A 12,665-nucleotide genomic window follows, 5' to 3' on the forward strand; every position below is an offset into this window, starting at 1 on the left:
TTGTGTATTACTGCCTGTACCAAACTCAGTTTGCTTATGATTCTGATCATACCTGTGTTTGAAGTAGCTTTTTGCAAGGACTCTTGGAATCAATAAAGTCAAATAACAGACTTTGGATGAAAATGTGAGAAGGCAGAATCAATCATTTTGTGTACATATGTGTACTGAATGCAAACTCAAAATGTAGCTAGTGGCATTTTAGATTACTGTGAACACCCCTAAGCTGACTACTCTTTTAAGCTTTCTACATTTGGTTTCTGCAGGGAGCAATAGAACGAGTGAAGGAAAGTGACAAGTTAGTTGCAACCAGTAAAATTACGCCACAAGACAAACAGAACATGGTGAAACGTGTGAGCACCATGGCTTATGCACTACAAGGTAAACCAAATTTTGAGCTAAATGGCAGTGTTGTACAACTCTGAAGGACTTCTGTTAAGCAGTATACTTTGAAAGAAAATCTTTTGCTACCAGGAGTAAAACCTGGGCTTGAGTTATTTGTGGGGGCTTTTTTGTGACCTGCTTAGATTTTTCTAAATTGCAGTTATTTTGCCTCTCCCTTTTTTTTTAAAAATCTCACATCGCTATTGCAAAAGACACATATTTTGAAAATGCAATTTAAACACCCCAAAACAACTTCCCCAGACTGATTCTTTGATTTGGAAGTGATAATGTCTCAAATTAAAAGCATGGACTCTGGTGCAAGAAGCAGGTCATCATTAGCAGAAGCGTTTTTCTGACTTTTAGTTTAGTTAGACATAATCCATCTCCCAGATGAGATTCATGTTCTTTTGGATAAGATCTTTATTTCCTGGATGTTTTTGAATTATCTTTTTCCTCTTTAGGTTAGAAGTGTTGTAAATACAAGGTACAGCACACCGCACTAGAAAAACTGGGGAAGTGAGGAGTCAGGGCTCAATCCTGCAGGATATCAAGCCATTAAGTGCATCCTGTTACTGACTTCAATGAGATTACTCATTACTGAGGGGGTTGCACCATTTATAGATGATTTAAAGCCAAGAGTACTCAATACATTATGTGACAAAGTCAGAGTAGCACACAAAATTGATTTTAAAAACAACCAAGAAAACTCATCTCCTTCCTCTTAGTCACAGTGACGCAAGAGGATTGTGTTTTATGTGTGGTAATTGTGGAAGAGACTTCTAGGATGAGTTTTACAATGTAGCATATTTCTTCTCCCTCCATTGATATCCCAAAATATATTTAAGAACTTCTTTGAGCCATAAGCTGTGATCTGAGATGTAGAAATTGATGTAAGGTGTTACAGATTCAGTAATGCTGTTTCTCAGGTATCTATTGAAACAGCGCAAGTCAAGAAGGAGTCACACAATACTGGTTGTATCTTTTTTATTCTTTTTTGTTTAGCTAAGTGTTTACAGCTATGGCTTACAACTTGATATCTATACCCTTAGAAATCTGAATGTCCAAGCCAAAATTCTGTTGGAAACCCTTCAGGAAGGAACAGTTACCTCAGTAGAAGAAAATCCTGCTTGTATTTTGTATCGAATCTTTGTGCACCTGATTATTGTAATACAAGAACCTGGCTTTGTCCAGGAAGTGCCCAGGTTGGTGTGTAATTGACCCCCTGCCAATCTGACACACAGTTCCACTATAACTTGAGTGCTGCAAGCAGAACAGGTTGTGGAAGCATGAGAACAGTCCTCCCCTGCTGGCAGGGCTGGACACTGAGCTTGCTGCAGAGTAACTAACTTGAACTGAGTGAAACTGTTCCTAATTATAAATGCTTCTGTTAAATAATATGTCTCCTGGGTCTGATTGCAGCTGAGATGAATCACTTCCACAGTAACCGGATCTATGACTACAACAGCGTCATTCGTCTCTATCTGGAGCAGCAGGCACAGTTCTATGAAACGGTAAGGGACAGGGCTTAGCACTGTTTGCTTGGCATGTACTGTGCTGCTGCTTTTATAGGAAATACAGGGTTTAATCCATGCTCCCACGGAGCAGACATTTGAAGAATTGTACAAAAAATTGTAAAAGGAATTGTAAAAAACCCTGAGAACTGAAAGAATGAGTTAAAATAATATTTTCCTATAGATACTGTCTTATGTACATGATTGTTAGGATAAACCCAGTAGAACTAAGAACCACTGCTCAGACACCATATTGTTGATAGCTTGACTTTTTTCTTCCCCCCAATGCCTATACTAGGGTTACAAAGAATTTTAGCTCTCCGATGTGTAGTAAGCAAGGCCTGCTCTACTGAACAGAACAATAAAACATTTCAACAAAACTTTCCTCCCATAGGATAGGAGTGAGAAGGGAAGCTTTTGTGATTTAAAGCCTGATGTATACAAGTGTGGGGCAGGAGGGACAGGAACGTTTCAGGTGACATTAGATATTTTAAATCTGAGCACTCTCCCTACCACTGTAGTTCTCATTTAACAGTGTTCTCATGCATGTATCCTTTGTGATTTTTTTAAAAACAAACCAAGAACAAGGTTTCTAAAGTGTTATGCTGGTAAAACATTTGAGTTTGAATGTGCTGCAACCTGACCTCTGTCACTAAAAGGAGTCTCATAAGTAACAGGTGCCCCTTCACAGCCATAGAAGTTGCCAGTGGAGCTTCAGAGGTATCTTTAGTGGGTGACAACTGTAGGTCCCCCATTAGGTCACTTTGCTGACTTTCCTTGACACATCTGGTGGGGTTAGACTTAGCTTGCCCCTTTCCATCATTCAGCCTCTTGTCCAGTCTATTTCAGTCCTTCTGGTTGCAGCCTCACCAGTTTTCTTCTACCAATGCTCTCTCCCCCAGTACATGTTCACATGTGGGGTCGTGGCTACCATGAGAACTGTGGGGAGTGCACAGGAGCTCTGTTCTGGTGTTTCAGCCTTGCTTCAGCAGGGAGGTGAGCTTCCTGGAAAATCTGGCTTTGTTCCTGTAGCTCTCTGGTGCAGTGCAGTGCTAGACAGGCAGAATAACAGCCCTGCCTACAATGCTTTCTCCAACACAACTGTAGCAGTGAAAGTACCAAATTAACAAGGCACAAAGTGTATATATGAGAAGTCTTTATAACGGAATGTTTTGAGAGTACAAAACACAAAACCTGCAGTAATGCCTGCAGTTTTTCATCATATTTCTGCACAGTGTAAAGTGACTACATATTAAAATAAATGCCTTCTGTTTCTTTGTTTCAGATTGCACAGAAGCTGAGGCAGGCACTCAGCCGCTTTCCTGTGATGTAGAGAATAAGGAGTATTCAACAATACAGAACAACTCCAAAGTGCTTTTCTGATGTGGGGGCAATGCTAATGAAAACTTGTTAGCCTTTGCAAAAAAAAATCCCAAAAAACCCCAAACCAACAAAAATCGGTTGTAAAAAAAAGTATTATTTCAAATTTTACTTTATCAGTTTAAATCATAAAATAAGGCTCTCCTGTCTTGAAAGCTCTCCCATTTTTATCATTATTTAAATAAAAACAGCTAGGTAATGCTGTCAGTTATAGAGATCTAAATTATCAAACTGGTATATTGCCATGGACTTCACAAAGACTTGTCTATCAATTGTTGTTCCAAAAACTCTGGATCAACACTAGAGTGGTGCATTTGTAGCTTTTTTTTAAAATGGGAAAGCAGACAAACTTAAGAAAATGACCTAATACTCATTATATTAAGTTGAGCTCTGCAGCAATTCAGTAACCAGGAGGAATTATATTCATGTATGTTTCTGCACATGGTTGTGATAATCTCCTGAATGAATGCTTTGTTCTTAGGTTTTGTTTCCCATATGCAGCCATGGCATTCTGCTCCCAGTATGACTTCTGGTAAATATAAATCATTCTTCCCTCTCTTCTTTTTCCTTCTAACTAAATCTTGTTCTTGTGGCACACCACCTCAGAGCTTATGTCAGGCTCACTTTTTCACTATGCACTGTGTAAGAAGACAAAGTACAAACAAGGAACGAGCCATTCAGGAAAGTGTGAAAAACAGTTTTCCATACCAGCACTTTGACACCCCCAATGTTATGCCATAAGGCACTGGTGTTTCTCAGTGCTGTACAGGGCCAGCTTCCCCTCTGACAGTTTGTAGTGTTTCAGCAGAGGGGACAATGCCACATCTAACCCCAGCTAGTAGACATCCCCAAATTCCAACTAAGCTCAGGTCTTCGTGTAGTAGTATGGTGTGTACTGGTTCAGGTTGACTTTTTGTTACCTTCTAATGCAAACTCAGAGGTGACAAAGGTACTGAATAACATCATTAGTTATTACACAAACTCTGTTCTTTGATCATCATCTTTTATCAAGTGACTCAGTATCCTCTTCCATACTACTGAAATACCATTTGAGGCCTTGGCTTTTCACAGAATCAAACCAAAAAAAGCCACCACCGTGTTCACAATGGGCACCAAGTACAGTAATTCATTTCTTGCCATAGGCAAGCAGGAAAGCCAAAACACAGTTTCTACTAAAATGTGCCTAGAAAATAAATATTTTAGTTTAAAAAAAAACTAAAAAGGCATTTTACCGATAAGCCATTCTAAGTGACGGGTACAGTCTGCCAGTTCAATAGTTGCCTTACTCTGTTTTGCATTGGTGTTACTTTTCTTTGCTAGAAGGAAGATCTGGGTCTGCCTGAATAACCTGAAACCAAACCAAGCCAGACTAGGCCTAAGTCTAGATGCTTCTCATTGTCACAAGTTTTGTTCACCTTTTATAAACCTTGTCTTTTTCTCCTCCCAATTTTAGTTTGCTTCCAAAATTCCATAGTGCAGTGTTGTTTGATACAGCCATTTAAATATGTACAAATTGTAAAGAATGTGTATAAATGTTTTACACCAAATGTACGATCTGCTTGCATGTAGAAGCAGCTTATATAATAAATTGTTACAATGTGTACAGTAAATTCTGAAATCACTTTTTCAAGCCAGCATTTTTTTTAGCATTTGTATATTCACTTTTTGGTAATGAAATCTCTTTGTAACAGACTCTTCATTTGGGAGGGGGAAGGGGTTCTTTTTACCAATCCTTAAATAGCTCCATATGCACTAAGTTGAAAGCTCTTTATCTTGAATAGATTGTTTTGGAATCTTAAGTGTAAGCTCTGCATTTCCAGTGCAGGGAAGCTATGACAGTAGCAACTGTGCCGGTGCAACATTTTGGCAAAAAAAAAAGAAAAAAAGAAAAACTGTTTAAAGATTTCTAGTAAAATGAAGTTAAACTGATAATAAATATTTATGTATATCCACCAGACTATTTTATCTTTTTTTTTTTTTTAAATCATCATGTTGGTTTTTAACAGGGTGAATGCAGTATGAGGCAAATCCTCCCTGTAGCTTTTCACCAGCTTACACACAGGCCAGATGAATGAGGAAGGATCCATGTGTCTTCCAGAAAGCAGGCATCCCAACTGGATGGTATAATAGTGCTAGTGACTGCAAACCAGCAAAGGCTATGCATATGTTGTAAGCTTTCTTTATTCAGGTCAGTCCAGCTCGTGGCTGATGGAACCCTCCTGACTGCAAATAAGTAGTAGAGCACAGTGCTACTGTGTGTTCCTGGCTTTGTGTCAGCATGGTGTTGACCCAGAATAGAAATTTGATTGTCTTTGATATTTGTTTTTTAAATTCGACATGAATAGTGGCATAGTTTAATTGCATGAGTTGGGGGCAAGAGAAATGTGCACACTAAAGATGTAGTCATAAAACAGAAATAGCAAGTTAGTGCAAGGCTTGAGCAGTGCCCTCCTGTGTTTTGTTTGTCATAGCTGAATAAATAGTGTCTGCAGCATCAACAAGCCTTACTACTGTTTCCTGCCTTATGTTTTCCTTCCAGGGAGAGCCAAACACTGGCATTAGCCCAGTGACTTCATAAAAGGCATCAACTGCCCAAGCTGTTGGGTTTAACTTTATACTTTTAATTGCTTATTCCATTACTGCAACTACGTCCATTTTTAAAAAATAAAAATGTAGCTGTACAGAGAGGAAGGATACCTGCATTTCTTGTTTGCAATCCAACATGAGAGTAAACTGCAGCAGCAGACTCTGTTATAGGGAGTGGTTTTGGAGGTGTACTATTGACCGCAATTAGAGAGTTCTTCAATAAGCCCTAAATTTACATGAGTATGGAAATTTTTACACTCCTGAGCAAGTTCCTGTTTTCTGTGACAAGGTAATTGAGAAAGTACTACCATAACATACACTCAACTCTGTAAATCCTAATTAAATAATACATCAATTTTACTGCTTCTGAAATTAGTCTAGTTCAGGCTCTTAGAAGGAATTCAGATTAACAGCCTTGTAAAGAAAATTCTCACAAAGGAAGAGATGCATCTCTCGTGCTGTGGCTGAGTTTGACATACACCAGACACTCTGCCAGTCTGGATTGGCCAAAATTACTCCCTCCACAGCCTCAGGACGTGCAGTCCAGCAGCAAGGAAAGCATGCACCAGGCGAGTGTCCTGCCACTGCTGCTTCTGCCTTTTGTAGGGCTTCCCATGAAAGCAAAAGCGTGTGCACGCACCAGGCAGAGGCCAGTTAATTGGCAAGGGGCAGGGGGTCTTTGGTCAGTGGTTTTTTTCACATACTTTCCTATAACTCTTCTGATAAAATTAATGCTAACATCTAAGTTAATCACTTGAGCAGAAAAAACCCTTTTTTCCTGTCTAAACAACACTAACAAAAAAAACCTTATAGGATTAGAAATATATTGACTGGCTGGTGACCAATCCGCCCATTCTGTTGCGTGGCCGTGTCAGCTACACCCATGCTGTTTTAAAGAACATCTGAGTCACAAACTTGGATTAGCTGTTTTTCCCTTTTTTTTCCCCTCTCCCATGGCTCTTTGCACATGAGTTGTGACTCTGAGATTTTGCAGTATTTTTGGGATACTGAATTTAAACTGGCTTAATTTCCTTGTCTTATAAAGAACGTGTTTGCCTATTTTTAATCTTCTGGGCCTCTTAATCTTTTCTGATTGGTCAGATTTTCTTAAACCATCCTAATTTTTTGTGTTACTTTAGATTCCAGCTAGTATTCTTAATGTCTTCCTTCTGAACTTTCTGAACTCTAGGTTCTTCTCATTTACAGATTTTAAAACTGTTTGCTTCACAATAGGATTTATTAGTTTCTTTGAACTGATCCTGTCTATCTGAAGCCAGCTTTCTTATTTTTACTAAATACTGTTCTTGCCTTATTCTAACCTGTGGCTGTATTCTGTTAAAATACATTTTTGTATGACACAGTTTTCTGTTTGGGCTGAAGCAAGACTGCATGTAATATTTATTATTTTCTGTTAACAACAGACTTCTGCTACCCTTAGTTTTCCTTTTGTACCTACCATCTTCAACAACTATTAATTTTTAAAATACATTTGTTAATAAACTTGTCATAGCACACATTTGGCAATTCAAGGTCACTTTTAATTCATGTTGCCTTCTGTTGCAATTAAATCTCAGTAGATCTAAATCTAAAATTGTTACTCTTCGCTGGTTTTTAGTCTTGTGAAATGTCATTCCCAAAAACCACAAATATTTGATGAACTTTTCTCCTAAAAAGTATGTAATTCTAAAGATGTAATTCAGTTGCTAGCTCCAAGAGGTTTGTTAGAGGTTATCTTTGAAGAACAACAAACAGTAGGATTTTTAAAATAACAGAAAATATAGGAAGATTGTGGGGACTTTTTAAAAAACAGTATTAAGTGGTTTGGTTTCTTTTGAATTGTATTTTAGTTACTTGACCTTAGTTATTGACCTGTCCCTATTAAATTGCTTGTCAGAGCATCCCCCCACACCCACCTGTGTGATTGTGTGATGCCTCAATGACTAATGAGCTTGGTCACTCACAGGAGACACAAAAATAGTGGGACAGCAGACTGAAGTTCATAGAATGAGGATTGTAAAGAACATGCTCTCTTCCGGAATTTTGATTATTTGGAATAATAATTATGTAAAATAATTTGCAAATAATATTGCCATTTCAGACACAGTTCAAGAAACACAACCTCTTTGTAATATTTGTAAATCTAGATAGAAGTTGATCTCTGAATCCTATTAAATGAAAAGATTTCATTATGTTCACTTTTCTGCTTCATATTTTGGAGGAAGAGTATCTCCCTGCTGCCATATGATCCTTGTGCATTTTGTGCTCATCAAGACCTTTCTGGACCCATCAAAATTTTTTGTACTTCTCACATACATTGCACTACATTCACTTTGTTGGCATCTCTGAGCCCCTGTATCTGCTGTAGGGCAGGAGGGGGTCATTGCTGGTATGTTCTTGCCATTGTATAAGAGTGTCAGGAGGGCTTTGGTAAGCACAGCACCCCCTTACAATACTATCAGCACTCACAGCTGTAACTATGAATCTGAAATATCTACTGACTTTTCTTAAAGTCTCTAAAAATATGATAATCCAAACTTTGTGTTTGGTTGGGGTTTTTAAACGTGTCACTATAATGTCCAATGGCAAACTGGAAACAAAACCCAAAATGAGAGAGTGATGCTGTTTATCCAATGTTCATCTATCTATATTTTATTATTTTTAATCAAATTCCAAGCCAGACAAAGAATCTTGTCAAGTTTGGTGTATCCAGTAACTCATCAAGTTAAACTCTTGCAAAAGGAAAAGCTGCCTCAAAAGTAAGGGCTAAACAGGGGTGAGGGTAATTTTTCTAACTGTTGACTAGTTCCTGACTAGCTGAGTTGTATTTTTAAGCTCAGTAAAGATTTTGTTTAAAAATTCAACAGCTGGGAGAGAAGTGAAAACTTAAACATAGCATCTGTTGCAATATAGTCTGAAAATATAAACCAGGCTTCTTGCTGCTGGGATGGATTTGCTGGGCTTGACACACTGCCCCAGAAGATTCCCATCTGACTGCACTCACCAGGACTGCACCGTTCCAGACTGGTTATACCAGCAGAGAGAACTGAGGAACAAGAAAACTCTTCATGTGTCTTCCCGGTTTAAGTAGTGACACTTTTCTACCTGGTTACAAATTGGACCTACTAAACTTAAAGCAAGGACTTTGTTCCAAACCTGGGAAGGAGGTAAGTGTAGAACACTTCTTCCCTACTTTGAGCATGTTTATGCTTGTTTAGCAACAGTAACAACTTGTGCCAGTCTATCTGCTGCTTACAACCACAGTCTTAATGCTTGACAGAAAGGAAACAACATCCAAAAAAGCCTCCCAAACAAATAAATCCACAATGCAACTGTTCATGAAAGTCTTCCAAATATAAACCAAATTCACAATCAGTAAGAGGAGGTTGCTATCCACAGACTGCAATACTACAAGATTAGTCTGCAGGATGGCTGCAGGATTTGGGATCTATTCAAATGTGCTGTAAAATTAGCACTGAAAAAGGACAACTCGCAGGGACTGCAGTGGTTTCACAGGGGATTGAGGGGCTGCTCCTAGAGTAAGGGTGGAGTTCAGGAAAGCTGTTTGTAGGTGCTGTCTGGCACAGCTCCCCTCTGAGCAAGGAGTTCATATTGTAATTATCTAGTGTTAGAATCCAATAAAAATGACTGGTGGTCTTAAGCCATTTTAAAATAGTGAAATAAAACAGCCCTTTCTGAAGGGGATTTTATTGTCACATGGAAAAAAAACCAAAACCCAACCCACAAATAAACACTGTAGTGGGTGTTTGCAAGGGAGCCCGAGCAGACACCTGCAGCTAGGCCCTGGGCTGTTTCTCACTGCTGTGGATGGAGCCAGAGAACAGGAATCAGCTCAGGTCCACTGCTGAACCCTGGCTGTGTCTGAGTGTGTGGGGCACACACGTCTGTTGATGAGCTCTGCAGCATGGAGAAGGACAGGACAGATGTGCACTGTCACTGTCTGGTTCCATCTCAGGCCCAGGATGCAATGACACCTCAGCTGACCCTCTGCAGCCAGCTAAGATCTTACAAAGCAAAGTGGTTCTGCTCTGTGCTTTGCCAAAGAGGCTGTGCTAGATAGCTGCTGGCCTGAGGGCAGAGAGGAGGTGTTGAGTGTGAGTGTAGCTGACATCTGGCATGGCAAGGAAACACTGAGAAATCTGTCTCAGGATACCTTAGATTTTTCTCCTATGGGACTCCAGCCACCACTAAATTCAACTCAATAGCCAGCATTAGGCTGTTAGTTCAAGTGCAGATAAACAAAATGTCATGTAATCAGCTTTATCAACACGTATAGCTGTGCTTCTTCAAGCAGCAGTTTGCTTAAAAGTAGTCATAAAGACTTCTCTGCAATATGTTATATCCTGACTCATCCATTCTGAGCAGCAGCTTCTACAATTAAATAGAGATTAGTAAATCTGACTTCCCAGAGGCATTTTTAAACTCACAGAGCATCTCTGCTTTTTTTCAGGCAGACTATGAACTCTCTGCATCAGTGTTTCCATGTGGAAAGGATCTGCAGTGGTTCTGGCCATTAAATGTAGTTTGCAATAAATCTCCAAGACCTGACAAAGTCTATTTCAAATTTCCGGAATAAGTAAAGAGAGAATTGTGCTGAACTCCCACAAAAATATGCAGGGAATATTATTCAAGATAGCTACTCTGTACTCTCAGCAGAGGACATCTGTCACTGCACCCACCTTTTTAAAAGACACGGGAAGTAATTGCAATAGCTCTAGGTATCAGGGTCACTAATTACAGAATCTAACCATCAGTGGACCAACTGGGCAAAAAGCATCAGAGAATGAAACAGGGGGAGGGACAGAAAAGAGGAAGAGTGATGGGAGGGCAGCAAGAAAGGCATTCCAAAGAGCTACTGATGTAGAGGTAACAACAGCAGCAAACACATTGCACAAGGTGAATTCTAGTGGACAGGGTCTGTGACACAAGAAGGGTTCTTACTCTTGGCTTCAGAGGGGTGACATGAGCTGACTTTCTCCCAAAGCCACAGCTTTGCTGAGCTTTTCCAGCCACACCCACACAAGGTCCTTCCACTACACGGCCCCGCCCCGCCAAATTGCTGATAGTATTTTGGCCTGCCCACCCTCTGTGCTCACCCCTTCCCACGCACAGCAGCATTCCAGGGTCACTGGTACTGCTGGGGTGTCTGTAATAGTGGATGAAAGTGAGAAAATGTCCTAGGAATTGAGCACAGCCTACAGAGAAAGATGGTTTCTCACCTCCCTTTCACCCAGGTAACTTTTGAGAAAAACACACACAGAGACACACACATATTTGGAGTGGAAAAAAAAAAGAATAGTAGTCTCCAAATGAGTTAAAAAAATTATGTTTACTTGCACATACACATAGTCTGTGGATTTAACTGGTGCATTAGGAATAATATAACATACCAAAATGTTTGTTCAAATAACCTGGAACCTTGGTATTCCCTCAGTTCTTCTCTTTTCTGGTCTGTTCCCCTCATTCACACACTGTGCTTTGTCAGGTACCCCTTTACAGCAGCACTGGCAGAGGTATCACCTCATTCTACAGTCCTCCTTTCCTTTCAAGAAAAACATATGCCATTCACTCTGCCTTCACCATAAATGGGGCTGTGAAAGAGTTTGACTCCTTAGCCAGTTTGCTCTATTTTACCGTTTTAGTTTTATTTAGCCTTCTCCAGTTCAACACTGGTGCTATACTGAGGAATTCTGTTAACTACTGTGATTTGAACTAGTTCACATTCATTGTCTTTTCAAACTATTCAGTCTAAGTTACCTTGCCATAAAGCTCCTGAGAAGCAGAGGAACACCTGAGATTTATTGTCCAATGCCATTCAAACTTTACAAAAAGCAGTTGAAAAAAGACCAAACCCCCAGTCTTTCAGGTAAACAATTGTGTTCTCTTCCTTCATAGGAATGTGTTATTACACTGTCTCTTGCTCCCCTTGCTCTTTGGTCTGAAAACTCTGCTAAATCTGAAAATTAATGGACAGGGCTTTCTAAAGCATGGGGAGGCATAACACCACAAAGCATCTGTTTATAAAATGAAATGAGAGAAAGAAGCCTAACTTCATTTTAAAAGCACCACATATGCTGTACTGGAAACAACTCAAATGGAAAAAATGTTGAACATTTGATCATAGAAGAGTGAATCTATGCATGCAAGACATTTTGTGTTCCTTTTAGACAGTGACTGAATGACTCTTTTTGCTATGTGGGTTAACATCTGGCAGACAACCAGTAGTCCATTATCAAAGGCATGAGCTAGAAATTCTATATCTTAAGGTAGATGCAGCAAACAAATCACAAACCTTAAACGTGGGGAATGTTTCCCACTGAATTTTGATGTACCAACTGAGATTCTGGACAGTATTTCAGAATTTTGGAGAAATTAACCTACTCATTCCAGAGATGTAAGGTTTTTCTCAGTAGTTGTAGGATCATTGTACTGGTTGTGAGGTGGCTGATTTGATTGTATTAAAGAGGTGTTCTTCAAGCAGAAAACTATTTTCAACCCTTTTTTTTCATTCAAATACTTAAATCTGAAACTTTAAAATGGACAGGTTATGTCCAACATTCACTTTTGTTCACAAAAGAAAAAAAAAACCAAAAAAAACCCCAAACCACCTTAGGTTTACTTTTACTTCAGCTTTGTGTTTTATATTCAAGGAAAAAAACAGAACTGGAATGTGAGAGAGCTTTAACATATAAGCCTCCACTGGGTTTATATACACATTTCTGTTAACACAGAACATGTGCTCATCTCATTAACAAAATCCTGTTATAAAATACTACAACTGTAAATAGC

General features: G+C 39.2%; 1 protein-coding gene across 3 annotated transcripts in view; it reads left to right on the plus strand.

Moving 5' to 3' along the window:
• The window catches only part of SNX9 (sorting nexin 9), a 62,068-nt gene extending 56,839 nt beyond the window's left edge, over positions 1-5,229 (plus strand). For all 3 annotated transcript variants that reach the window (XM_041423647.1, XM_041423645.1, XM_041423648.1), the window contains exons 16-18: positions 264-378; positions 1,801-1,892; positions 3,178-5,229. In XM_041423647.1, coding sequence (XP_041279581.1) covers positions 264-378; positions 1,801-1,892; positions 3,178-3,225 — 255 coding nt within the window. In that variant the 3' untranslated portion in view covers positions 3,226-5,229. The remainder of the gene's footprint in view (positions 1-263; positions 379-1,800; positions 1,893-3,177) is intronic.
• Positions 5,230-12,665: the final 7,436 nt, after the last annotated feature.

Source organism: Onychostruthus taczanowskii, unplaced genomic scaffold (assembly GCF_017590055.1).
Source record: "Onychostruthus taczanowskii isolate IOZ18803 unplaced genomic scaffold, ASM1759005v1 scaffold8, whole genome shotgun sequence".
NCBI lineage: Eukaryota > Metazoa > Chordata > Aves > Passeriformes > Passeridae > Onychostruthus > Onychostruthus taczanowskii.